This window comes from Amblyomma mixtum, chromosome 7 (genome assembly GCF_055824585.1).
Source record: "Amblyomma mixtum isolate Tamu chromosome 7, ASM5582458v1, whole genome shotgun sequence".
NCBI lineage: Eukaryota > Metazoa > Arthropoda > Arachnida > Ixodida > Ixodidae > Amblyomma > Amblyomma mixtum.
Window position 1 is genome coordinate 57,260,952 of NC_143018.1, and position 24,570 is coordinate 57,285,521.

The 24,570-nt window shown below is 49.0% G+C and overlaps 2 protein-coding genes across 20 annotated transcripts in view; one reads left to right on the top strand and one right to left on the bottom strand.

The window, feature by feature from the left end:
• The window catches only part of LOC149336149 (uncharacterized), a 71,522-nt gene extending 58,308 nt beyond the window's left edge, over positions 1-13,214 (bottom strand). For 3 of the 11 annotated variants that reach the window (XM_089552631.1, XM_089552636.1, XM_089552634.1), the window contains exons 1-4: positions 13,007-13,164; positions 7,363-7,480; positions 5,906-6,003; positions 2,298-2,340 (exon numbers count right to left, since the gene is read on the bottom strand). The gene's annotated coding sequence lies outside the window, so the exon portion shown is untranslated. Of the gene's footprint in view, positions 1-2,297; positions 2,341-5,905; positions 6,004-7,362; positions 7,481-13,006 lie in introns of all 11 variants that reach the window. The other 8 variants (XR_016284154.1, XM_089552633.1, XM_089552629.1 and 5 more) reach the window with 6 other exon arrangements.
• LOC149336151 (lysosomal alpha-mannosidase-like) overlaps positions 9,890-24,570 on the top strand; it is a 66,559-nt gene continuing 51,878 nt past the window's right edge. For 5 of the 9 annotated variants that reach the window (XR_016284153.1, XM_089552618.1, XM_089552622.1 and 2 more), the window contains exon 1: positions 20,777-20,901. Coding sequence is in view for 5 of the 9 variants with exons in the window: in XM_089552618.1 (XP_089408744.1) it covers positions 20,815-20,901 (87 nt within the window). In the remaining 4 variants the exon portion in view is untranslated. The other 4 variants (XM_089552624.1, XM_089552623.1, XM_089552626.1 and 1 more) reach the window with 4 other exon arrangements.

Below are 24,570 nucleotides of genomic sequence, written 5' to 3' on the forward strand. Positions count from 1 at the left end.
GAATGCTAGTTCTTAGCGGTACTCACAGCAGAGGATGGCATTACGTCCGAGTAGGCAAATAAGCACACTGAGGGGCTCCTCGAAAAGCTGAAAGTCTTCCACAAGACCTAGATAGCAGTGTTTTGGAGAGGAATGCTGCTTCAACAAAATTCACGAGTTTTAATCGTGTGCAAGCCTATTCTCCAAAGCTTTTTGCCCACTGTGCAGCGCAGCATTTACAAAATGCCTGAGCAGGCCCCAGTGGGCACGCACTGCAATGTCCATTGCTGACTTCTTTGCTACGTAACGTTAAGCTGCCCAATAGATATTTATAGCCCTAAAAGAGCATCTAAAGGAGTAATGGTATCATACTCTACGCATGATATGGTATGGTACGTGCGGTTTGATATCCCAAAATCAGATTTCATTTCATTTCATTTATTTCATGCACTGAAAGGACATGAGGGAGCGAGAGAAAAAAGCTGCCTTACGGGCAGCTTGACAAGCTCATACCCCCTATTACATATGGACAAGGGCAGACACAGTACATGCGCGAAACATTAGGAATTACATATTTTGTCAAGCCATTAGAGTAATTAGCTAACAATTATTATCAAAACAAATGACAACTCTATACATACTGTAATAACATGCAAATTTGACAAACCAGACAGTGGCAATTTCCATTACCGTGTAAAAAAAATGTCGACATAATACACACCACTTTCACACAGAGATATACACATTATACGCCCCCAATGAACAAAATCTCTGTACAAAATTGTTTTAACTTCTTTTCTCCTCAGTAGCAGAAAGAGACAGAGTTGGAAACTGTGATGAATGTTCGCTATCTACACGGCGAAGACATCCGCACACGTCCCATGCTGAGCAACAGCCACTGAATGACTGTGTGGGACATGATGCGAGGAAGTGGCAGTTATGGCAAGACAATAGGCGCCTACATTATCCTGCAGCAGTCAAGGTCTGCAATTTTATAATCAGTATTTTGTAGAAGGAGCCAATGGGTCGCCTAAGACGGCGACTTTACACCAAACATTTTTTCCACCAAACAACTGTCCCGAAGAGCTGTTTGGCAATGGCTGCACTGTTGGAACGTACTTCACGGGTGTGGATGCTGAATACACCGATTAGATATGCAAGACATTTTTTCCACAAATGGCAGATGGATTTAAGCAGTATGTGCAGACAGTCACACTGAGCTCGTTATATTTGACATACCAGCGGAAACTGGTGGAAGGCCTGAAGCATTCCCCCTGTATTGCAGTGGAAAGGTTCCTTAGCACTTGATGTGGGTTCTCTAAGAGAGTTAAGCATATTTACAAATGAATGGTAGATGGGGTGAACAAAAAAACAGTATTAGTTTACTTAGTTTTGCTGAATTTGTTGAGGGCGTGGAAGGGTAGATGAAAATTGTGGCGGAAGGCAAGCCGGCTGCATGCTCGTTGTAGCATAGCTCGTCAAGTTAACAGGCAGCTGTTATGAGCGTTCCGTGGCTGTTGTCTTTTTTAGAGCTCTCTCCTTATTCTAGATTCCAGATATATCCGATAGCCAGTAAATTTCAGCTACCCAGTAAGATATATGTCGGCGACGCGATTAATTCGACCACAGATGTGGTTGCCACCTTTTCATGGAATATATTTTCATTATCGAAGGCAACACTTCTTGGCGGCATCATGAGAAATTGCATGATTCCCCAGAAAAGCCAAGACTTTTTGTGGCATCTGCGCATCACCAAAGCTACAATTGCTGAACTGAAAGTTATTGATCTAGTGAAAAAAAAAACAGTAAACAAAGCATACATCACTAAGTCTCAGTGGACGTCTGACTAAAATTGGGATCATGAAGTACATGCGAGTGTTCCAAGATTCACTTCAAAAACTTTTCTTTATTTGTACCGAAACCTGACGGCGCCTTTGCGTTCCACCTACATCAAAACTCGCACTTAAGCACATCCTTGCTGTTCTGTTGTATATTAAACCATACTAATGCTACATGAGGCCTTCCCTACACTAATCCTTGTACAGTACCTGCAATAATACGGAGCACGCTTTGGCGATAAAAACTTCTCAAGCCTTATGTAGCAAAGTACTTTACAGATATGCTTGCACATGCCGCTAGTGCCCTCGCGTATAACTGATGGAACTATAATATCTTCTATCAGCAATGCATGACATTCAAATTAAGAGGCGTGCTCCGCAGCATAATTGAGATCCTCTGGCCACATGAACCTAGTTTCTCTGCAATCTATGACACATTCACTAATGGCAGGTGTGATTCGTCATGCAAAACAATCTTACTTTTGGTTGTCAGGCCGGGTAGTCTCCGTCGTTGTTGTGGACACTGCACCAGCAGAGAAAAGTGAATGCTTTTTAATAACCAGCTCTGGTTTATGCAGCTCCACTTGTAGAAAAATAAAAGACAAAAGCCTAAAAACCGCCTAGCGGTCCATTCGAAGACTTTCTTCCGGAGACCATTGCTTACGTATTTTGTTTGTTGTCGTTGACGGATATCCACAGCACATTCCACCGCGACGTAAATTGCTACCTTTAGTTTACCTGACTATTTTTTCAAAAAAATCGCGGTATTCTAGCGAAGGAAAGACTCCAGAACCACAATTTGATGACCCCTGATCATTTCACTCTTCCCACACACAGAGCGTTTCATTTTACTTTATAAGCGTGCATATGTCGCGTTTTCAGTTTCTCGTCAAAAATTGTAAGTGGGGACAGAAATACACAAGTGAGATTGTTTCCCTATGAGGCAATTAACTGAAGACTTAAACCGCTCAACATAGGCACCCCACAGCTTTAGAATTGTACCTGCTTCGTCTGTAGCAGGCATTCAAGATTACCTCATAACAAGTTATATTTGAAGACACCTCATACATCTGGATGCAGACGTACAGAGCGGAGGCACAATGGCGGCGGAAAGGTGTGTGACTGCAATGCTGCGGCGGCACCTCGTACATCTCCCACCGAAAAATAAACAAAATAAGCGCTCTTTTCACGGAAAGATCCCATATAAGGTTTGCGTAGCAACGGTCGCTTTGGGTGTGGCCATGCGGTGTGTCATGGCACTGCGTCTAGCCCAACTTTCTAACTGCTCAGCCGCTTGCGCCATCGCGTTGTTGTAGCAGAGGTTACCAAGTGAGTGCAATTGCGACCCGCCACGCTTACATTAACGTCTACGAAATTAAAACATGCTCGGATGCCATCTCCACAATACGGTTCCTTTCTTCTGCATGTCTCTCACCCAAAGTTCCTACCCATTCAGGAAATTAGGCAAATCCCGAAGAGCAAGACGCTTATTGTAATATCTGCGGCAACTGGCCGTACATCTCTCATCGAAAGGAGAAAGACAAAGATGTGTTCCTTGGCCAGCGGTTATTTTCCGTGTAAGGTTGTGAGGGGACACTGCAGTTGCCGCACCGACTGTGGCCATGAAGATACGCAGCCGTACATTCTTCTAGTGTTTAAGGCTTCCACCTCTCACCACGTTTTCCTCATGTTCGCTTTAGTAATTACTAAAATCCTCCGAGCTGCAGTTCGTTTCTGCAGCCTAGCAATGTTCTTGGGTGCATTCATGCGGTCATATTCGAGTAACAGAGGAAAGCAGCTATAAAAAGTGGGCTATAATAAATTAAGCAATATATGAAAAGTGAGAAGAAAAAAAACGCCAGCTAAGCCTATCATGTGCCAAATACAAGGTTGAATTGGACTTTTGCTTTCCACAGTCAATGCTTGATTGAGAGCCATAATAAACATGCAATGTCCGCGTCTCTAAAAAGCAAAAAACAACAGAAGGGCTTAAAAAACCGAATCCTCACCAATAAATGAGCAGGCTCTAAGAGATATTCTTTTATACAGACATGGCTAATTCACATTCCTCGCCTATCCGAGCTCTCTCCGTGAGATTACAATATCTTTTGCAGTCGGTATGTCTTGAAAATGGCACACGGTCGTTTCGCTTTGCATGAATCAAGAGTTGTGCATAAAGCAACCTCACTGAAGTGCTCTAGTCACAGTGACACGATTTTCATGAGCATGGCTTTCAAAAGCTATTCAATAAACTAAGCTAGGGCTCCCCTTTGCGACATGCCTAGTGGTCTAGACGACTGCGCCTTAAAGAACATTACTTTTAAGCCAACTGCCAGCCATTGTGCGAGTGTGACGATCCTCATGGAGTGTCTCCCGAACGCCGATGTTTACTTCGTCATGTTGCATTAGCTCCGTTTCCACAGGCGCCGTATTGATGAGTGGCCAAAGGAACAGAATACCGTAAGCAGCCAACTTGGTATTTTCCTGCGTGACTGTCGAAGACCTCAGCGGGCTCCACGTCCTCAATCACTTTGCCCACCCTGGCGCCGAATTCATGCATATTGACATTTTCGCCGTCTTCCTGCTGTCCGGAGTGCAGTCACCACTACGTGGCAATGATGTATCGTGTTGTAGTATAAACCGCTAGTGCGAATCTTTGTGCCCTGTTCCGCAATGAAATGCGTACTTGTTGTCCCTGACAAAATTTCATTTGAAATGGAACTTATTTGTCCCACCACTCGATTCGAACTTGTGTCAAAACCGAAACGGACTCCGGGATCACCGCTTGGATGTGGATGGTAGAGAAGCGTATCCCAAGCTCCATTTCCATTTAAATAAGCCTCCTTGACATAACAATGCAGCAGTCTATCCCTGCAGGGCCTGCATTCTATAAGGATCCCTTACCCATTTCAAATCCCTTATATTTCTGATCTATTTCGTCCCCTGCCAATGGGCATGGTTATTCGATGACGTAGACGTCGCTTTGAAGCCTCCGTGGAAAGCGACACCCCCACTGGCTCACTGGCGACTGAACCTCACCACTGGCTGTATACGCAGCCAATGGTCAGCCAGTGCGTCACAACATTTTCGACCGATCGGAATTCTTTCGAGACGCCAACAACTACGGCTGTTTCTCCACTCATGTAACATGTAACTGTGTGCTCCATGCAATGGCTCAAGCGGTCACTGAGCGACAGGAGGCCGTACTTGCCGTAGTTTCCGGTGTATAAGACGCGGCTTTTTTTTTTTCCAAAATCTTGCTGGTGCGTCCTATACAAGGGTGCGTCTTATACGCGAATTTTTCATTTTTTTGCGAGTTCAGAAATTACTCAGGTTCATGCTCAAGCTTTTTTCACTGAAAAAAAATCGCTCCCAATGACGCGGTTGTAACACGGTTAATACTTCAATACGGGGAAAGCCGTGTGCGACATTATCAGGTGAGCTTTATCATGAAATGGTGGGGATGACGACTTCCGGGATCGCAAACGCGTGGCCGTTTCGGAGGCCCCAAGCAAAAGTAATGTGAAATGCCAAAAGATGGCGACAATCTCGCTTCTCGCCATTGTCAAGACAAGCCGGCGTTCTTTGTTAGCCACCCTTTGCAACTGTGCTTGCTCTGTGTACGTAGTACGTATGTAGTGCGGAGAGAATGTTAAAGCCACGTAGCCTCCAGAAATGGGCGAACTTTTTGATAGCGCATCTGAAGATAAAGACTTCGAAGGTTCTAAGTAGAAATAAACTGTCGTTGTGAACATATGGAAGAGCCCTTTCGTTTTTTGTTTCTTTTTTGCTAAAACTTGGGCGGGTATGGCGTGAGTGTTGCCTTTTTCGATTACTTAGCGTTGCTTAAGAATTTCTCACAGATAAGTTGCATTTCGCGATGGTCGCTCAAGCGTGTTTAATTAAGCCTCACTACCCTAACTAGGTAAACTGGGGTGCGTCTTATATACAAACTTTTTCGATGACAGCCTGCGCATATGGCGAGTACGTCTTATACAAAGGTGCATCTTTTACACTGGAAAATTCGGTTACACGAAGACATCAGCGGCCCCGCTATCTCTGCAAGCTCAGAAGGCGGCGCCACTCACTCAGGTCGCATGTAGCTGTCGGGGAACGCCGGATACCCCGAAGGGGTCGGGACGCACCAGACTCGATGACTTCTCCGCGCCAATTCACAGAACGAGCACTGCATATCGAGACATTGTACGCGTTAGAGCACTGCCTGGGTCACTGCATCTTACAATAAACCATTTAATAAATTCTCCTGGTCGCGCATTGTATTCTGGCAATTTTAATCGCATATACAACAATTCTGGACATAAGCATTTTTGAACAGGAACGAGTTTAGAAGCGCAATTTTTCACATATTAAAATATCTCTCCACAACAATCAGTGCATTCGCAGAACTCCTGTCAACAGACTTGTATTTTTATCTATTAATGTTTTTGTGATCGTCAAAAGCATTCCCCATTGTTTGTTTCTTAAGTAATCTTCTCCATGCGGGCAATGGAAAATTTTTCTCAGATTAAGCATTTTGCCGCACACACCCACTGCGATAGCTCAGTGTTTATTGCACTCAGCTGCTGACCGCTAAAGATGCGGATTCGATCCTGGCCGCGGCGGTCAATTTTTGATGGAGGCGAAATTCTGGAGGCCCATATACTTTGCAATGAACCCTTTTGACCCGCCGCTGTGGCTCAGTCGTTAAGGCGCTCGTTTACGGCCAAGCCGGAGTACCCGGGTTCGAACCCGACCGCAGCAGCCACGTTTCGATGGAGGCGGAAGCGGAGCGCAAGGCGCCTGTGTGCTGTGCGATGTCAGCGAACGCTAAAAAAGAACCCCAGGTGGTAGAAATTATTCCGGAGGCCTCCTCTTTATCTCTGTTCTTCCACTCCCACCTTCCTCCTTTCCCTTGCGGCCTGGTTCAGATGTCCACCGAGATATGAGAGACCGATACTGTGCCATTTCCTTTCCTCAAAACCAATTCTTATTATTACTATCAGAGATCATTTTGCCACAAGAATAGATCATTACCTTCGATATTTTCATAACAGTACCTTGCAATTTTCCAGTTGTCAAAATTATGTTGAACACGTATGGGCAAGAACGCTAGATGTAGGTCCATAGAAAGATAAATCCCTTCGAAGCACCTAATCACATGTCTTCCAGAGACATTAGGGTTATGGTTTATGGGGTTGAACGTCCCAAAGCGACTCAGGCTATGAGAGACGCCGTAGTGAAGGGCTCCGGAAATTTCGACCACCTGGGGTTCTTTAACGTGCACTGACATCGCACAGTACACGGGCCTCTAGAATTTCTTCTCCAAAGAAATTCTGCCGCCTCGGCTTGGATCGAACCCGCGTCTTTCGGGTCAGCAGCCGAGCACCATAACCACTGAGCCACCGCGGCGGCCAATTATTGTCACTGGAAAAACGTAACGGCCATCAGTAAAGCAGCCGACTTATTCATTCTAGTTATTCTAAAGTTCTCTTTGTGCGTGCCACGTTGCTTCAACGGATGCTCAGTGATAAAAGGTCATGCTTACAAGGAATGCTCCAAAAGTGGTGCCACCCTGTTCTGGTCCCATGTAGCTTTCGCGGAACGCAGCACACGGCGGTCTCCGGGTGCACCAGACTCGATGACTTCTTTAGGCGCAGCGACCACTGCATATAAAGACACTCCATGCTGTGAAGCACTGGCTCCGTCACCGGCCTCATACGATGGACCATTTCATGAAGTCATGGGGTCTTTCTGGTTATTCTGGACAATTGTGAGCGAGTCATCCAAAGCTTCCCATGTGGGACCACCACCGCTGGTGTCGCTAGTTGTTCCCATCATACTATGGAACTTTAAAATTATTCAAGCCCAACGACGTTCACCGAACTGTTTGCATATTCATACTCAGGGACGCTGCCAGAACTTTATTTACATATTAATACACAAAAAAAATGCAAGCACTACCTGCTTACTAAGCGAAAAAAGCGAAATGTACGAGATAAAATATTAATCATAAAGATAATACTGCAAAACAAACTATGACATGCGCCAGCCAAGCCATCAGCTCTGAACTTTTGCGCCGACGTCAGGATGTCGCTCCTGGCACGTAACATATGTCAAATACATCTTAAGCGCTCACATCAGCAGCCGTTAGTGGAGTCGCGGCTGAAGTACAAGCTGTTCTTTATAATATTCAAAGCATGTCCCATTTAGGCGAAGTTCCAGTCCTAGAATGAACCTTACTCACAAATCACTACCAAAGCAATAACGACAGTGTTTCCGCTGATTCAGAAACAGAAGGCGCTCAGAACTGCCGCAAATGACTCCTTGAGAACTGGTGACCACGGGGTTTCATTTCCTTACAATTGTGAAAGTCAAGGTTCTGGCATGCCGAAGCTTCAAAGCCAAAGCCTTCTGGAGAAGATCGAACAAAAAATTGTCAGGGTTTTAACTTGATTAAACATATTATAGCGCAAAAGCATTCCCAAATTGCCATGGTCAAATTTTGGCAATGGCCGGATCCAAATTTGGAGGTCGCCATCGTGTAAGCCACACTGAATTATGATTGGACGTCGATTTTGGTGCAAATCGCCCAAGGTCAAATTTCAGGGGTGGCCTGGGCCAAGTTTTGTAAACGACCCGGGCAAACTTGGAGGTAGTCTCGTGTAGAGCACGCTCAATTGTGGTTGGACGTCCATTTTGGTCCAACACGGCTAAGCTTTAATATTAACTAGGGGGTGGGTGGGCCAAATCTTGGCACAGCCCAAGGTCAAAGGTTAAAGACCATGCCAGTATGGTGGACGAGAGTGGTCATGGTCCATCTGGTAATCTTTAAAGCGTGCTGACATTGTACGGCACATATTCGGGCGTCCTGCACGTGGACGCCTCCGAAACGCGGCCATCGCATTCGAGATTTTATGCCTTTACTCGAGCTCAGCAGCCAAGCGCAATACCACACAGAGCCACCACAACCGGTAAAATATAGTTAAATGCCACCACTAAACCGCGACAAGGAAACGGATGAAAATTGGCTTTGAGGAAACGAAAAGAACAGTAACTGGCCCCCTTCTTGGTGGACACCTCAACTGAAAGGATTGAAATTGCGGGGCGGAGAAGCGGCAGCTTTCGCAAGCTATCGCAAATAGGGAAGGTACGAGTGACCGCTCACTCCCGAAATCACATGCACGGCATGTCTGCGTGCCTGGATTGGTGCCTGGGACCTGCCCAACACACGCCGCGGTGGCTCAGTACGTGGTTATGGAGCGCTCAGCTACTGAGTGGGAGTACCCGCCATAGTGGAGGGCTCCGGAAATTTCGACCACCTGGGGTTCTTTAAAGTGCACTGACATCGCACAGTACACGGGCCTAGAATTTCAAGTCGCTGCAATCTGCGCGACCTGCCATAGTTTCTTCAGAAAATAATTGGTTTTCCCCTACACACAACGCCGGCGCCGGTATTGAGGCAGCTCGCGGAAAGCCTTCCGTGGCACTGCACTAGAGGAATCGGCTACGAGCCCGAGCCGTCAGGCCTGTCTGGTTTGCGCAAAAGCGCGTGGTAATGGCACGCTTGCGACGACCGAGCGTAAGGACCTTGTGCAGTTGCTGGAAAAGTTGGCTTTCTAACTATGAAATGTTATGCGACAGCACGGCTTTTTGCAGGTGGACACCACCGCCACCTACCTCAAAGCGCGATTGAGGTGTCCAGACCAAGTTATGCACCTTTCCTTTCCTCAAAATCAACGGAGTCTACAACACTGTCAACGCCAACGCCAATAAACTATACGGAGGCCTATTGCTTTAGTGCCGCGTTTCTGAAGCAACGCTATCAACGCCAACGCATGCAGCGCGCATCTCTCAGTACCGCCAGGTATCCGAGCGCGACTGACATGTCCACTTGCCTAAGCAGCCAGTATGTTTGTTATATCAAAATCAACACAGTCTACAAAGTTAACCCCAACACCATGCAATGAACGCCAGTGGCCTTATTTGCTTGTGCCGCGTTTCTGACGCAACGCTAACGCCAATGAACGCCGGTGGCTCTATTTGCTACAGTGCAGCGTTTCTGACGCAACCCTGTCAACGCTAATGCATGCAGCTCAGATTTCTCACTACCGCAACGTAGCTCAAAGCGCGATTATCTCAGAACGAACACAGTATGCAAAGTTGTGAACGCCAACGCCAATGAACCCAATAACGCCGGCGGGTTATTGTTCCAGAGCCGCATTTCTGACGCAACGCTGTCCCCGCTAACGCATGCAGCTCAGATCTCTCACTGAGAGCACGTAGCTCAAAGCGCGATTTACGTGTCCACTGACGCAGGTAGTTATGCTATTTGAACACAGTCTACAAAGTTTTCAACGCCAACGCCCGCGTTTCTGACCCAACGCTGTCAACGCTTATGCAGGCAGCTCAATCTCACTACCCAGGTACGTAGCTCAAAGCGCAATTGATGTGTCCACTGACCTAGGGAGCCAGTTATGGAGCTTATCTCAAAATTAACATCTACAAATTTAACGCCAACGTCAATGAACGCCGGCGGCCTATTGCTGCAGTGCCTCGCTTCTGTCGCAACGCTGTAAATGCCAACGCATGCAGCTCAAATCTGTTACGACCGCCACGTAGCTCAAGCACAATGGGCGAGGTGCGTTTCTAGACTCGGAGCAGAGGATCACGAAACAGTCGTCTGCTACCGCTACTTCCGGTTCCCAATTTCTGCCCCTGCTAGCTTGCTTCACGGCATTCGCTGTGTTATCTCGCTCTTGCCCTATTTTGTTTGCACTGAAACTTCGCTGATTGTATTGCATCATCATCGGAACCAAAGCGCGACGTCGACTCTGCTCTGGATCGTAGTGTGTCAGCACGAAATACAACCAAAATAATGTAAATGGTAGGAGACTTTCTATGCGTATGCAGTGCGTTGTATTGAGACGCGCTGCGGCGTACAGTGGTATGTATGGATAGTTTGCGTGCCCACTGGCAGCTTTTACATGTTGGGACGAAAATACATCTATCGTCTGCTAAACTGCGCACTTTTCGCCCATTCGTTGCTTTCCGTGCTGCGAAAAAAACAAATGTATAATTACCAACGTGTACAAGTATTTCAAACGCACATGCAACCCACTGTCGTGCATATGCAGAACAGCTGCCAACGGTAAAACACTCCTTCCTACCTTTCGTTATTGTCAACACGCCTACCTTTCGCTGTTTTCTTCTGCTCTCAGGACGCGTTCATACAGAGCACGAGCTGATCTTACAGTGATGTTGTGCCATAAGCGATGTCGCAGCACGAATAAATGAGAATAAACAATCCATGCATGCACGGCAACTCTCTCAGAAAAAGGCAGTGCGGGGGAGAAAGATATGGGAGGACGCTTTAGCTTTGCCTTTGAGAGTTGAACGCCACAGAGTTGAACGCCTTTGAGAGTTGAACGCCAACACCATATTCACTAGACGCGCCTTTGTTGAGGTTGCGCCATCGAAGTCGCCAAGTGGTCGTCCCCATCTCGCATTCCGGAGGCCCTGTTTCGATTCCCTACCTAGACCAGCTTGCTATTTTTTTATTTATTAATCCTTCCGGGATTTTTTGCTCACGGCCAACGCCTACGACGCCACATGAGCCTGATGCTGCTGAAGACGCGCGGAGCGGCAAACCAGGTAAGCGCTGCCAGGCGCCTTGCCGAAACGCGCGGCACTCAAGTTGCAGTCGTAGTTCGACGGCACATCGTTCTAGACAAACCCGATGCCACGAACGCAAGCATAGCTTCCGCGCCGAAAAAACTGGCTGCAAGCCGCAAGCTTCGTGGTGAACGCACTTTGGATTTGTTCCCCAAGTTATTCGCCAAGTTGCGTTGCTCACCGCGTGATTCCTGCGTCCCCGCACGGCCCCACTGCACCCGAACGAGACGAGCGGGAGGCGCTGCCGTCGCGCGCTGTTGAGGCAGTGGCGTATAGATTGCGAGGAGAACGGAGTGGTGTTAGTGGGCGCCGCCTGATGGCGCTACGAGTGAAGAGCAAATGTAGCTGAAACGTACTTTGCTACTCGCTTAACTGCGATTTCAGTAATTTCCATGCTCAGGTCTCTAAAGCACCCTTCTAAGACACCTTATTAACTAGACGCGCCGTTGTTCATTCCAAACCATCGAGCTCGCGTGGCGGAGCTAGCGTTCCGTCACGCACTCCAGAGGCCCTGGTTCCATTCCCCAACTCGACCAATTTCCTACTCGGTTTTATTTATTAATGCGTCTTGGATTTTTCGCTCACCGCCAACGCCGCGAACGCTGACGACAACACCGGCTTTTCTGTGACACGGGGCCCTGAACGCTGTTGCGTTAAAAATTTGTAATAGGAAGTAGCTGGCACACGGTTTTCCTCGGGTCCATTGCGTTCACTTCGGAAACGCACCTCACCTATTGAGGCGTCCACTGACCCAGGGAGCCAGTATTGCGCCTTTCCTTTCGTGACTGGGAAGCTTCACGCAGACAGTGGGATTTTGCGGTTCCCGAGCTCGAGCAGCGTTCTTGCGATTAGTCTGATGGACGCTGTGAGGTGGTGGTGTCAACGCGGGCATAACGTGCCCCGGCTTGAAATGCCAAAGGCCCTGCTTCGATTCCCACCCTCGGCGCAGTTTCTTTTTAAGCCGTGACTCCGAAAGGCGGACAAATCTGCCGACGCGTCTGTCGACACGGCTGCCGACGCGTCTGCTAACGACAGTATGAGGCATTAAAAATGAACCTATAGCACGCCAAGCGTTTCCTCTGATGGACGCTGGTAGGCAGTGTTGTGAACGCGGGCCTAACTTAACCCGGCGGCAGTAATAACTGTCTGCGTTAAACGAAATTAGCACTGTCGTTCATTCAGGATGCGAGCGGCATGAGGGTGAGTGCGAAATGGCAAGGCGGCGTTCGAAACGCGATGTATGTATACGTTCCGCGAAGACTCGAACATGCGTGAACCATTTCTGTGAACAATATGCCACTAAGACCAGACGTACGCTGCACAAACCGCCTGCAGTTATGTCCGTACTACACCTGAGTTTAGGGTAAGCAGCTACGCGCGTTCACTAAGACAAAACAGCCGCGTGCGCTTGCTGTGCCCAAGACAGGAGAACGCCACTCAGTACCACTCAGTAGCGAATGCAAAGGATGAAAATGCACAGGTTCCCGGTATATGGAAAAACGAAGGTACGCACTTACCAGAGGGAGTCGCTCGAAGTTGGATGGAGGAAGCCGTGCTGGTGGGCAGCCTCTACTTGTCCATTCCCGGTAAGCCTAACCAGGTCTAGGCCGAACGCCGGTAACAAATTAGCGATGCCAGTGAACGACAGGATTCGACTAAACGCGTTCGATTACGTGGCCAGGGTATATATACCGTTCACGTGGGTATATACAGATGAGCGACATGTCATGACGATGATAGCACAAGAGAGGGTCAAGACCTCATGATGATTATACACAGAAAAACCCCACTGCAGCTCTCTTTTTAATCTTGTCGGTAAAAAATCCTTGATTGTTCTTCTATTTTAAAAACTTTCTATGAGTATGAGCGAGAGCCCACAGTACAGCAAACGGAAACTTTTTCATCGAATGTATAATTTCTAAATTTATAATAGAAGGACTACAGTGCCTAGAATATACTGCCAGTATTCTAGGCACTATAGAAGGACATTAACAGAATTAGTCAGCCATTCCAGGGAGGGACCCTCAGTCCAGCAGCAATCTAGTCGTAGCTGGTCGGCTGGTTGTGACCGTTATGGAGGAATAACTGTGTCACTTCACGATGGACACCGCAACCGAGTCGTGAGGGGACAAAGCTGGAAGTGAAATAAGAGAGAGAGAAAGAGGTGCCCTAGTGGAGAGTTCCGAAATCTCCCTCTCACCACCCCAGGTACGTAACCGCGCGGGTAAGGCGTCCACTGAGCCAGGGAGCCAGTTATGCACTCTTCCTTTCCTTGAAATCATTATCGGAGTCTAAAACCTTGTCAACGCCAACGAGCACAATGAACGCCGACGTCACAACACTACAAACCACCGAAGAGATCCCCGCAGTGGACACCCACCTCCTGCATTTGTGGGAGGCGCGCCGGAGCTTAACTAAACGGTGGAAAAAGCAGAAAACTAATCGCAAATTACGCGACCGCATAGTCAAACTCACAGAGCAAGCTGCAGCGTATGCTGCCGAACTCTCAGATTCAAATTGGATAGCACGCTGCGACGCCGCAGCTCATCAGATGAGCTCGAAGGGGACGTGGCGTCTCTTTCGCAGTCTAATCGACCCCTCTCAAACGAGAGGGGAGACGCAAAAGCAGCTCCGGCGGGCTCTGCAAGGGTATCAAGGTACGACGGCGCAACTTGCGGACACTCTGTGCGACAGATATCTTTGTCGTACGGAGGACCCGCCTGAGCCTGAGTACATGTACTCTGGCAGGCCTAATGAAACACTTGATGCCCCTTTTGAGTTGCACGACCTTAAGGCGGCCTTAGCAAAAATGCGCCGGGGTACGGCTCCGGGACGGGATCACATAACAGTGAACCTGTTGGCGAACCTACCGGACTCAGCCTACCTCCATTTATTAGAATACATCAACCAGATCTGGGACGGGCGTCCACTCCCTCCCGAGTGGAAAACGTCACTTGTGACGTTTATCCCTAAAACAGGTAAGGCCGTGAATACGGACAACCTGAGGCCCATATCACTGACCTCATGTGCGGGCAAGCTTATGGAGACGATGGTTCGGGATCGCCTCTCTCCATACCTGGAGAGTAAGGGCTTCTTTGCAGTCACCATGTTCGGGTTTCGCCCCCACATGTCTGCACAGGATGTCCTTCTCCAGCTGCACAGGGATGTATTACGACCCACAACTATGCAACACAATGACAAAGCCATCCTCGCCCTTGATCTGAAAGGGGCTTTCGACAATGTTAAACACGGAAGCATCCTGGCCAACTTGAGTTCTACCGATTGTGGGGCTAGGGCCTACGCGTATGTAAGAGATTTCTTGACTAATCGCCAGGCCTTTCTTCGGATTGAGGGCGAGGAATACGGCCCTTACATGATGGGAACACGGGGTACCCCTCAGGGAGCGGTGTTATCACCACTGCTGTTCAACATAGCTATGATGCGCCTCCCAAGCCAACTGGCCCGGGTGGAAGGCATTCAACACGCGTTATATGCAGACGACATTACAATTTGGACCACTGAGGGGAGCCTTGGGGACATGGAGGCCCGCCTTCAGCAGGCCGCTTCCATAGTCGATGCGTATGCTATTGACTGTGGGCTCCAATGGGCTCCAGCGAAATCAGAGCTTTTGCATGTCAGAGCGAACCCAAAGGATAGGACAGCAATTCACATCTCTCTGTCAGGAGGTCCTATTAGAGAGGTGGAGGAGCTCCGTATTCTGGGCCTTTTCATTCACCACAGACTCAGACCGGACTCCACCATTCTGAAACTCAAGAGAGTAGGCGAACAGGTAGGGCGCATGATCCGCCGCGTTTCCAACAAGCGGGGCGGTCTGCGGGGCAGGGACGCGCTTCGGCTCGTCTATGCCTTCGTGACTAGCCGGATCCTCTACGCCGTGCCATATCTCCGCACTACTAAGCAAGACGAGGCGCGAATAGACGCCGTCATCCGCAAGGCAACTAAGCGAGCCCTGGATCTCCCGGTGGCTACCTCTAATGCCAAACTCAAGGCATTGGGGGTGCTAAACTCCTACCAGGAGCTGCGGGAGGCCCACCTCGTGAACCAATACACGCGGCTCATGCAGACGGCCCCTGGGCGCCGCCTGCTAAACCGCTTACACATCCAACACGACTGCACTCCAGAGGAGGCGGAGCGTATCCCAGTACTGTGGCGCCATATGCTCTGGGTCTCCCCGCTCCCCCGTAACATGGACACCGACATGCACGTAAACAGGCGACAAGCGCGGGCTCGGGCTCTTGAGAGACAACACGGCTCCCGACCTGGTGTATATTATGTAGACGTAGCAGGCCCATCGCCCACGGGATGTTACACGGCCGCTGTCGTTCACCAGGAAATGCACGTTGATGGACTCTCTTTTCGAGCCCCGAATTCAATGCGAGCCGAGGAAGTAGCGATAGCGCTTGCTGCCGCCCACGCCAATTCGAGAATCATCATTACGGACTCCCGAAAAGCATGTGATCATTACTTGGCAGGGGATATCTCCCCCTTAGCTGCTTGTATTCTAAGACGGACTGCCACTGATCCAACACCCAAAAGAATCATTTGGGCTCCTGGCCACCAGGGCTTACGAGGTAATGAGGCCGCTGACGCGGCTGCCCGAGCGCTTACTCACCGGGCTCCTCATCCCAGCTCTTCTGGCTCGGAGACTAACCAGCCGCTGCTGCGATTCAAGGAAATTATAACGCATTATAGCGACATCCACCGTCTTTTCCCGGCCCCTGCAAAGGGGCTGAGTAAGACGGAGGAGCGAACTTTAAGGCGCCTGCAGACAGGTACTCTACTCTGTCCTGCAATCTTAAAGCATTACGATCCTAACACGGATGGGCGATGCCCACACTGTGGGGAGACCTGTGATATCTTCCACATGGTGTGGGCATGTACTCAAAATCCCCACCTCCCCCCTTCCCCTACCCCTTCCAGAGAGGCATGGGAGACTGCCCTTCTCAACTGCTCCTCGCTTGAGTCCCAAAGGGCTCTGGTGAAACGGGCTAGAGACGGGGCATTGTCATGCGGTGTCCCGGACTAGGGACGCCGACCATGTAGCGGGGCCACTCTGTGGCTCCCAAACTCTATTTCAGTAATTAAAAGTTTTCACCACCACCACCAGTGCCGCGTTTCCGATCTCGACCGCAAAGGGATCTCTAGCGTGCACTGACGGCGCCCAGCGCAGGGGCGCCTTTTGCGTTCCGCCTCCATCGAAATGCGGCCGCCGTAGTGAGGTTCCGGCGGTGTTGTGTAGCCAGTACAACATTCTCCCAGGAGCAGAGGGTGGAGGTGTGATTGAGATGAGCGCCGATAACATGTGGGCATTCCCACGGTAGGGTAGAGGGTGATTGCGGGGGTGTTGAAAGTGGTGAATTGGGGTGGAAAGAAGGTTGGATGAAAGAAGCGAGCGGAGTGGACAGTAAGGTGTGTGTCTGGAGTTGGTGGTGGTGGAAAACATTTATTTACACATACACTACTGGAAGTTATGCATGAGCTGACCCAGAGGGGGCCAGTCCTTACAAGTACTAGGTGGAGGTCCCTAGTTCGGGACCCCAGTGGCGTCGGCCGCCGCCCGGGCTCGCGCGACTAAAGCGCGTTGGGCCTGCAGGTCAGAGCAGCGAGCAGGGTCGCCTCCCAGTCCTCTCGGGTTGGGTTGGGGTGAGGGGGGATAGCAGGGATGGAGGGGCAGGCCCACACCATGTGGTAGATTTCCGAGGACTTCTCCGCACTGTTGTCGCCGGTGCGTGCTTTAGGTGTAAGTGAACGTATGATTTTTGAAGCGAAAAGCTCCACTACCCGCAGCACAGCCGCGCTTCGCGTGAGCCGTCGGAGCCAAGATTTGCCACAGCTCCGCATGCGCGAAACCGAGTGGCGTCACACGCGGCACAAATAAAAAATAATTAAAAGAGAAACAGTCCGCCAAGAAACTCTCATATCTCGGTGGACACCCGAACCACGCCGTAAGGGAAGAAAAATTAAAAGAAAATTGACTTTAAGGAAAGGAAACGCCTGCCTGTGTCATATCTCGGTGCATGAAATGAAAATTGGTTTTAAGGAAAGGAGTGTAAGCAATGTAAGGCCAAAGCGGATCTCAACCATATTCTCTGGAAATGCCCTTTTGCCCCCCTGGAGGGACAAAAAATAAAGTCACTTGAACAATGGGAGGCTCTCCTACTCAGCTCCGATCCGGAGACTCAAACAAAAGTCGTCCAACTGGCCGAAGACGCCGCCAGGAGCCAAGACCTTCTGGCCGTCGTTTAGGCGGGGGGCCTATATGCCCTTCAGACTGTTGGCAATAAACGTTTTACAATCCAATCCAATCCAATCCAAGGAAAGGAAATGCCTGTCTCTCATTCGTGTACACCCGAAAGGAATGGACACACAGTACAGCACCGTATTCACTACACGCGCATCTCCTCCTCTGCCTCTGTGCAGGCAGTGTGTGGACGGCCGAACGCCCTCCGCTGCCGCGGTGGCTCAGTGGTTACGGTGCTCGGCTGCTGAACCGAAAGACGTGGGTTCGATCCCGGCCGCGGCAGTCAAATTTCGATGGAGGCGAAATTCTAGAGGCCGTGTGCTGTGCGATGTCAGTGCACCTTAAAGAACCCCAGGTGGTCGAAATTTCCGGAGCCCTTCACTACGGCGTCCCTCATAGCCTGAGTCGCTTTAGGACGTTAAGCCCCATAAACCAAACTAAACCAAGCCGAACGCCTGCACCGTTATCGTGGTGCTCCCAGTGCATTGTGCGCCAACTGCGACAGCCATGGCGTCAAACCACAACTGCAGCTTTTCGCTTGTATATCCATGCTTAACAAGAGCTAGGGCAGAGCAGGGGCCAAAATGCGATTAGGTGCGCTAGTTCGGTTTTTTCACATCGGTTCCGGTGCTCAGACCCAGCGTTCACGGATGGCAGTTGTTCAAATAGCGATAATGGTTTAATGTCCATGTATGCGAAATTTGTCATTCTCTGCATTCATAGATCCCTGGGATTCTTCCTACTACTGGCTCAGTGGTGCAGCGGTTAAGCGATTCGCCAGTACCCTGCTATTTCAGCATGCGAACGATTTCACGGCTTTATCGTTGGTTACAATGTCAGTATTAAAAACACCACAAACCGCTTCTGGCAATAGCAAACAAGAGTATGAGTGAAATGCCTCCAAGGCAACAGCGATATTTCCTGAGACTGATGCAGCTTGATGACACTTTTCATTACGTCCCGGGAAAGAAGCTGGTACTGGCTGATGCTTTGTCGAGGATCCAAGGAGCGCACAAAGACAAGGCTTACACAGAAGACGTGGCCATTCTTGCCATGGGTGTGCTATGTTGCCTCATCAGCGGCTATTTTTATTTAGGCCTGCCTAGATAGTCTCCGCACCACAGAGTTGCCAACCTCCGAGCTTGGACGAGACAGCCCCCTGGCGTAACATCTCCCTTTCCCGTAATAGTTTATGCAAACTAAACTTTCTGCAGTCACCGTGGTGGGCGCAGTTGTGATCGGAGGTCCAGCCAGCGGTAACAGAGGAGGCAGTCAGGCGCCATCGAGCTACCGTGACCAAAGGCGTGGTTGTTCAGAGAGGACACAAGAAACGCTGGCGTGTGGGCGGCTTGTGGCGACGGCGTCGCCGTGAACAAAGGCAGCTAAACCCCTTCGCCGGTGATGCTGAATGCGGCACTTCTCCCGCACTGTGCTTTCCCGCGCACCGGCGGAGGAGACATCGAGCGGCGGCGACGGCGGCGCCAACCCACGGCCCGCTTGCCCCTGAGCAGCCCGTCAAAGCGGGGGTGGACAGGGCTAATTCGTCCTTCCCTCCTGAAGAGTTCACCGGTGCGAGCCGTCCGGTCTCGTGTCTTCCACGGTCAGGATCGCTGCATAGCAGCCAACGACCCTTTTGGCGTGGTCGGCCCGCGGGGAAATCGCAGTTTGCGACTGCAAGGCGCCAAGGTTCTTCCTTGCCTGTGTGTGTTTCTGCGGGGTGTGTACGGTCACGTGGTGAGGGCGGAGCCTATGAAGAGGCTAGAGACCCATTGGACGCTCAACCAGTTATGATATTAACTAGCTAGGTGCCTGAGGACTGTCAACGTTATTTAAGCCGCAGTCTTGCGTGTGTCAGCGCTTCTTTTCTGACTCTTGGTCTCCTAGTTATTTTGTAAATATGCAAAATAAACCTTCAAGTTTGCTGATTCTTTTGGAGACTTCTCTCCGTAGTCTGAGAACTGCATCGCCATGCAATCAAGTCCTCGGTCCCGATCTCCGATCACATCAGCGCATCTTCTTGAACACCCGGAAGGCATTTCCCTACCCTGATGACCTTCACTGTAAAGGCTGTTGACCTAAAGTCATTTACCATAATGCCCCTCAACCTAAAGGCCTTTATCATCACCATTGTCATTAATGACCCTCATCATTATTTAGCATTCATCATTATTTAGCTATTAGTATCACTAGCTGATACTGTTTCGTCTAATGTCCTCGCTTCAATGCCTATCATCATCCGTTACTATTTATGATCTACTGCTGACGGCATGACAGAACATGGAGGCGGCGTCATGAGGTTTTTAGTATCACTTTTCTTAGTCAACTCCGGCGGGTTTCGTTTCTGATGAGCCATATAATCTTTCCGAATTTAAAAGGCGCCCGTATTCTGCGCTATCTGAGAGCACCTTAAACATTTCAAGGCAGTCAAAATTATTCCCGGGCTTATCTTCCTTCTTTCACTCCCTTCTTCACCCACCTTCTCCTATGGAGCATTTCGGGGGCCTACCGAGAAGTGGGACAGTTACTGCGCCCTTTCTTTAGCTCAAAACCAATTTTCGTTTCCATTTTTCGATATAAACGCACCGTGAAGAAAGGGGTGAAGAAGGGAGCGAAGGAAAGAGGATGGAAGAAGGCGTCGTATTTCAGGGCTCAGGAACAATTTTGACGACGTGGTGCACAGCATACGGACGCCTTTCGCGTTATCAAAACTCTCATGTCACATCAGTTTTGGAGCCATGTGAACTTCGCAATTTGTTTTACAAAGCCTTCTCTAGCCCTGCGACGAGCAGCCTCTCTCTAGCCCAATGCTCTAGCCACTGCGACGAGCACGCGCTAACTTCTGTGTTACACCATTGCTAACCGTGTTGCTAAACCGCAAAGGATGCGTCCTCTTGCGTCCTCTTTTGCTGTGCCGGGTCTCCGCACGGCGCCGCCAGCTGGCGCCACGTGCCACAGGACGCGTGCGAAAAGCCGCCTCGGCCCACTGGCGCACTGGCTTCACATCGGGATCAGCTGTCACCTCCCCGTCTTCAGGTTACTTCCTTCGCGGGCAACGCCAGCGTTATGCTTCTTGCCTGCTTCATGTACCTTTTCACGTTAGTCTTGTATGGCTATCCGCTGGCAGAGGCAGGAAACAAGTGCGAACTAAAGGTAAGTCGGCAAGCATACTGCATCTCCCGTTTGCGCTGTACGAACTTTCGGTGCGAAAAATATCTTCGCAACAGGGCACATTGGACGTTGCTATGAGTTCTGCCTGTTCGCGCTGAAAATTACTGCAATGAAAACATTGGAAAACTAAGCTGCTCTAGGGCACAGAAGATGCGACATTCTGGACGAACAACACAGAGAAGACGTCCCTGCTTGCGGCACCATCGAAATACTGGTCTTCTTGTGCCCTCATGCAGCGCAGTTCTTCGCTATTCAGTACCACCAGCTGGCTCATGTTCTTCTGTCGTTACCCTGACAAGTGCGCCCCATTAACTAGTAAGACAGGGTTCGACAAAAATTATCGCCCACTATTGAGGGTCAGCTGCTATGGTTGCCGCAAACTCTCCTGTCCTCACTTATACCACGGACATACACCTAAGCTGAAGAGTGGTTTAACGGGGCTTCAACGCTTGCGTGCCAAAAACCGATCAGCTCTTTATGCACTAATTTCGGTCCTCAGAAGATGCAGCACCTGTCGGAGGTCACTGGTGGATTCAGAAAAGCCGATCGGTTCCAGAGGTCACACGAATTCCTGACCACTACTTTCAGTATGTAGGGTACAAGCGTCAATACGGGAAAAGTAAGTTGTCCTCATATCAGCACATGAGGTTAGAGTGGCAGGCTTCTCGCTGAGACATGCCCAGGAATTCTGAACAAACGAGTTTTTCAACGGGAAATTGTTTATCAACGCAATTTTTTTTTCATTTCTCGTACGATTTCACTATAACAAACAAAATAACCACAGGCTTGTATTTTCTTTTTGCTATTAACATTTTCTCTATCGTCGAAAACGTTCCTTATTTTTATTCTATGGCAGTCTTAACTACTCGATGTGAGAGATGGACTAAATTAAAAAGAAATGCTTTGCTACTAATCGGAATAATGGACGATTGCCTTCAATATTTCCATAACAGTACCTTGCAATATTACACAGTTGCCTCACAATTAAAATGGATGCCGAAGAATTCTGAATATGCGTGAGCCTTTTCCATTGCGCAGAACGAGAGAACCATAAGCAACTTTCCACCGAGTAAGACTCACTGGTTGTTGGCTACAGCCGGTCATCCTCTCTGGTAGATGGTGTGAGCTGCACTGTTATGCGTACATGCAGTGCTAACAGGTGACTGTAGGATGTTGGTTGGTTGGTTTATGGGGTTTAACGTCCCAAAGCGACTAAGGCTATGAGAGACGCCGTAGTGGAGGGCTCCGGAAATTTCGACCACCTGGGGTTCTTTAACGTGCACTGACATCGCACAGTACACGGGCCTCGAATTTCTCCTCCAAAGAAATTCAACCGCCGCGGCCGGGATCGAACCCGCGTCTTTCGGGACAGCAGCCGAGCACCATAGCCACTGAGCCACCGCGGCGGCCTGGAAGATGTGGTAGGTAGTCTGTGGTTATGGGAATAACAGAATAGGTGGAAATTTAAGGATCATCTGAATTGCAATCAGTTTTTTTTTTCGCGTGCCATAGACCATGCGTGCCATGTATGAGTTACATACGCAACGGAGATCTCAGGTCACTTACCGAAAAGGAGATGTTCCAATAAAATTTGCAAGGCTAGTCAGTTCATTCTAGAGTTCTTTTTTTTTGTAAACTGCTGCGTAAAAAGAACAAGGAGCGCGCCAGAAACGCTAAAGACACACGCAAACACAACTTCTCACTTTACAAGGAGAGACCTCCTATTAACAAAGTGAACAACAGCTGACCACAGAAGCAACAAATAAGAATTAGAGCACTCACAACCAAAAAATTTAACGGAAGTTACTAAAGTAGATCAAAAAAGTAAGGAACTTATATACACGAACAAATAAACAGCAAATTTCAGCAACCTTAACTTAGCACTAAGTGACTCGATGGGGCATTTCCTTGTTTTAATCACCAATGTGTTCCATGATGTAACCGGCGGGAAGTTGGCAGCGAATCTGCCATAGAGAGAATGAGAGCGATAAATTTGTTAATTGAGAACCATCCCCATTTGCAAACTGCGAAATTCTGAAGCTCCCCTGGAACCCCTGTTTCAAAACCAGGAGTTCTGATTCGGCTGAAATTCGCAGGTTAGCACAATGTCCCGCCACCTTTGTCATTCAAATGTACTCACGAAAATGGAGAAACCAAAAAGTATGGCGCCACCAAAATCTGTCTACGAAGCTTATAGACGGCGCCACAATCTGCTACCGTGGGCGAAGAGGCCACAGAAATTCGTTTGGCTTCGAACTGGGCTGTGTGTGTGTGTGTGTTTGTGTGTGTATGCGAGCGTGTGTTTGTGTGTGTATGCGAGCGTGTGTGTGTGTGTGTGTGTGTGTGTGTGTGTGTGTGTGTGTGTGTGTGCGTGCGTGTGTGCGTGCGTGCGTGCGTGTGTGCGCGTGCGCCCGTGTGTGTGTGTGTGTGTGTGTGTGTGTGTGTGTGTGTGTGTGTGTGTGTGTGTGTGTGTGTGTGTGTGTGTGTGTGTGTGTGTGTGTGTGTGCGTGCGCGCGTGCGTGCGTGCGTGCGTGCGAGCATGCATGCTACTGATAAAGCTGTCGTTTCGTGCAAAAGACTATTATCAATATGTCGTGTCTGCTGATCAATTCCGTCACTTTTGTAACTTTTGGTAACCATCCCTACTAGTACAATCATCGACTCGAGGCATCCGGCGAAACGGAGAATTACGACAGTTTTGTAGAGTATGTCGAAACCGTGGTGGAGGGTTGGTTTTGTTTTACCACACCCCGTTCCCAGTCGGCAGAGCTGGCTGGAAGAGCAGAGGGCACACTGCCTTGCTCGGTTTCTGTAAACCTCCCACCTCAGAATGTGGGACACGCCACATGTCGTTGCCCGCTTCATCCGAAGGGCCCGGCGTTGGGCCTCGGAAATCAGCTGATTTAAAAGGGCCAGGCATTGAAAACATCTGACAAATATTATGAACTACGCGAATTCCATCACTTACCGTCGTTTCCTTTAAAAAATATGGTTAAAAAACACTGATTTATCGAAAGAGATATCATTAGGTCGTAATTCAGTTTAACGAATTTTGTTGATTCCCTTAGGTCTTTATTTGATAAAGCTCATCGCAGATACAGAGGCAGTAAATCTAGAGCAAAATTCCAAACTGCTCCATCATCTATACCCGTGTAGCATTACGATCGCAGGAATTTCAGTCTCTTTTCCCGTTACGGTTTGCTTTTAAAGCTTTCAGCAGGGTAGCTAAACACTTTGACCTTGTTTTGAGATACATGTCGGAAAAGAGTTGCAATAGAATTAAAGATATTCTATTTTCACGCTTTGCATCACAGGTTATATGAGGGGCATTAATAGGAAGGAGAAGCGACCCATAATCACCAGCTCCGGCTCTGGGTTAAGTTCACAGGTGGCCATCAGTCACCTCCGCTTCTTATTGCTACACTCTAAACCAAAATTAACCTATATGAGACTAAAAAACAAGTAAGCATCCCTTTAACGCACTTCCTTTTAGGGGGAGGGCATGCTGGACATACCCTGTGGTAGCCTTCCATCACAAAAAATAAGGAACAGTTACGGTTAGCAGCGAAAATCAATTCCCTCTTCAAAACTTGCGAAGTTATAGTCGTTACGAAGATTTTAACCGAGGTTTCAACATCCCCTATTCGCTAA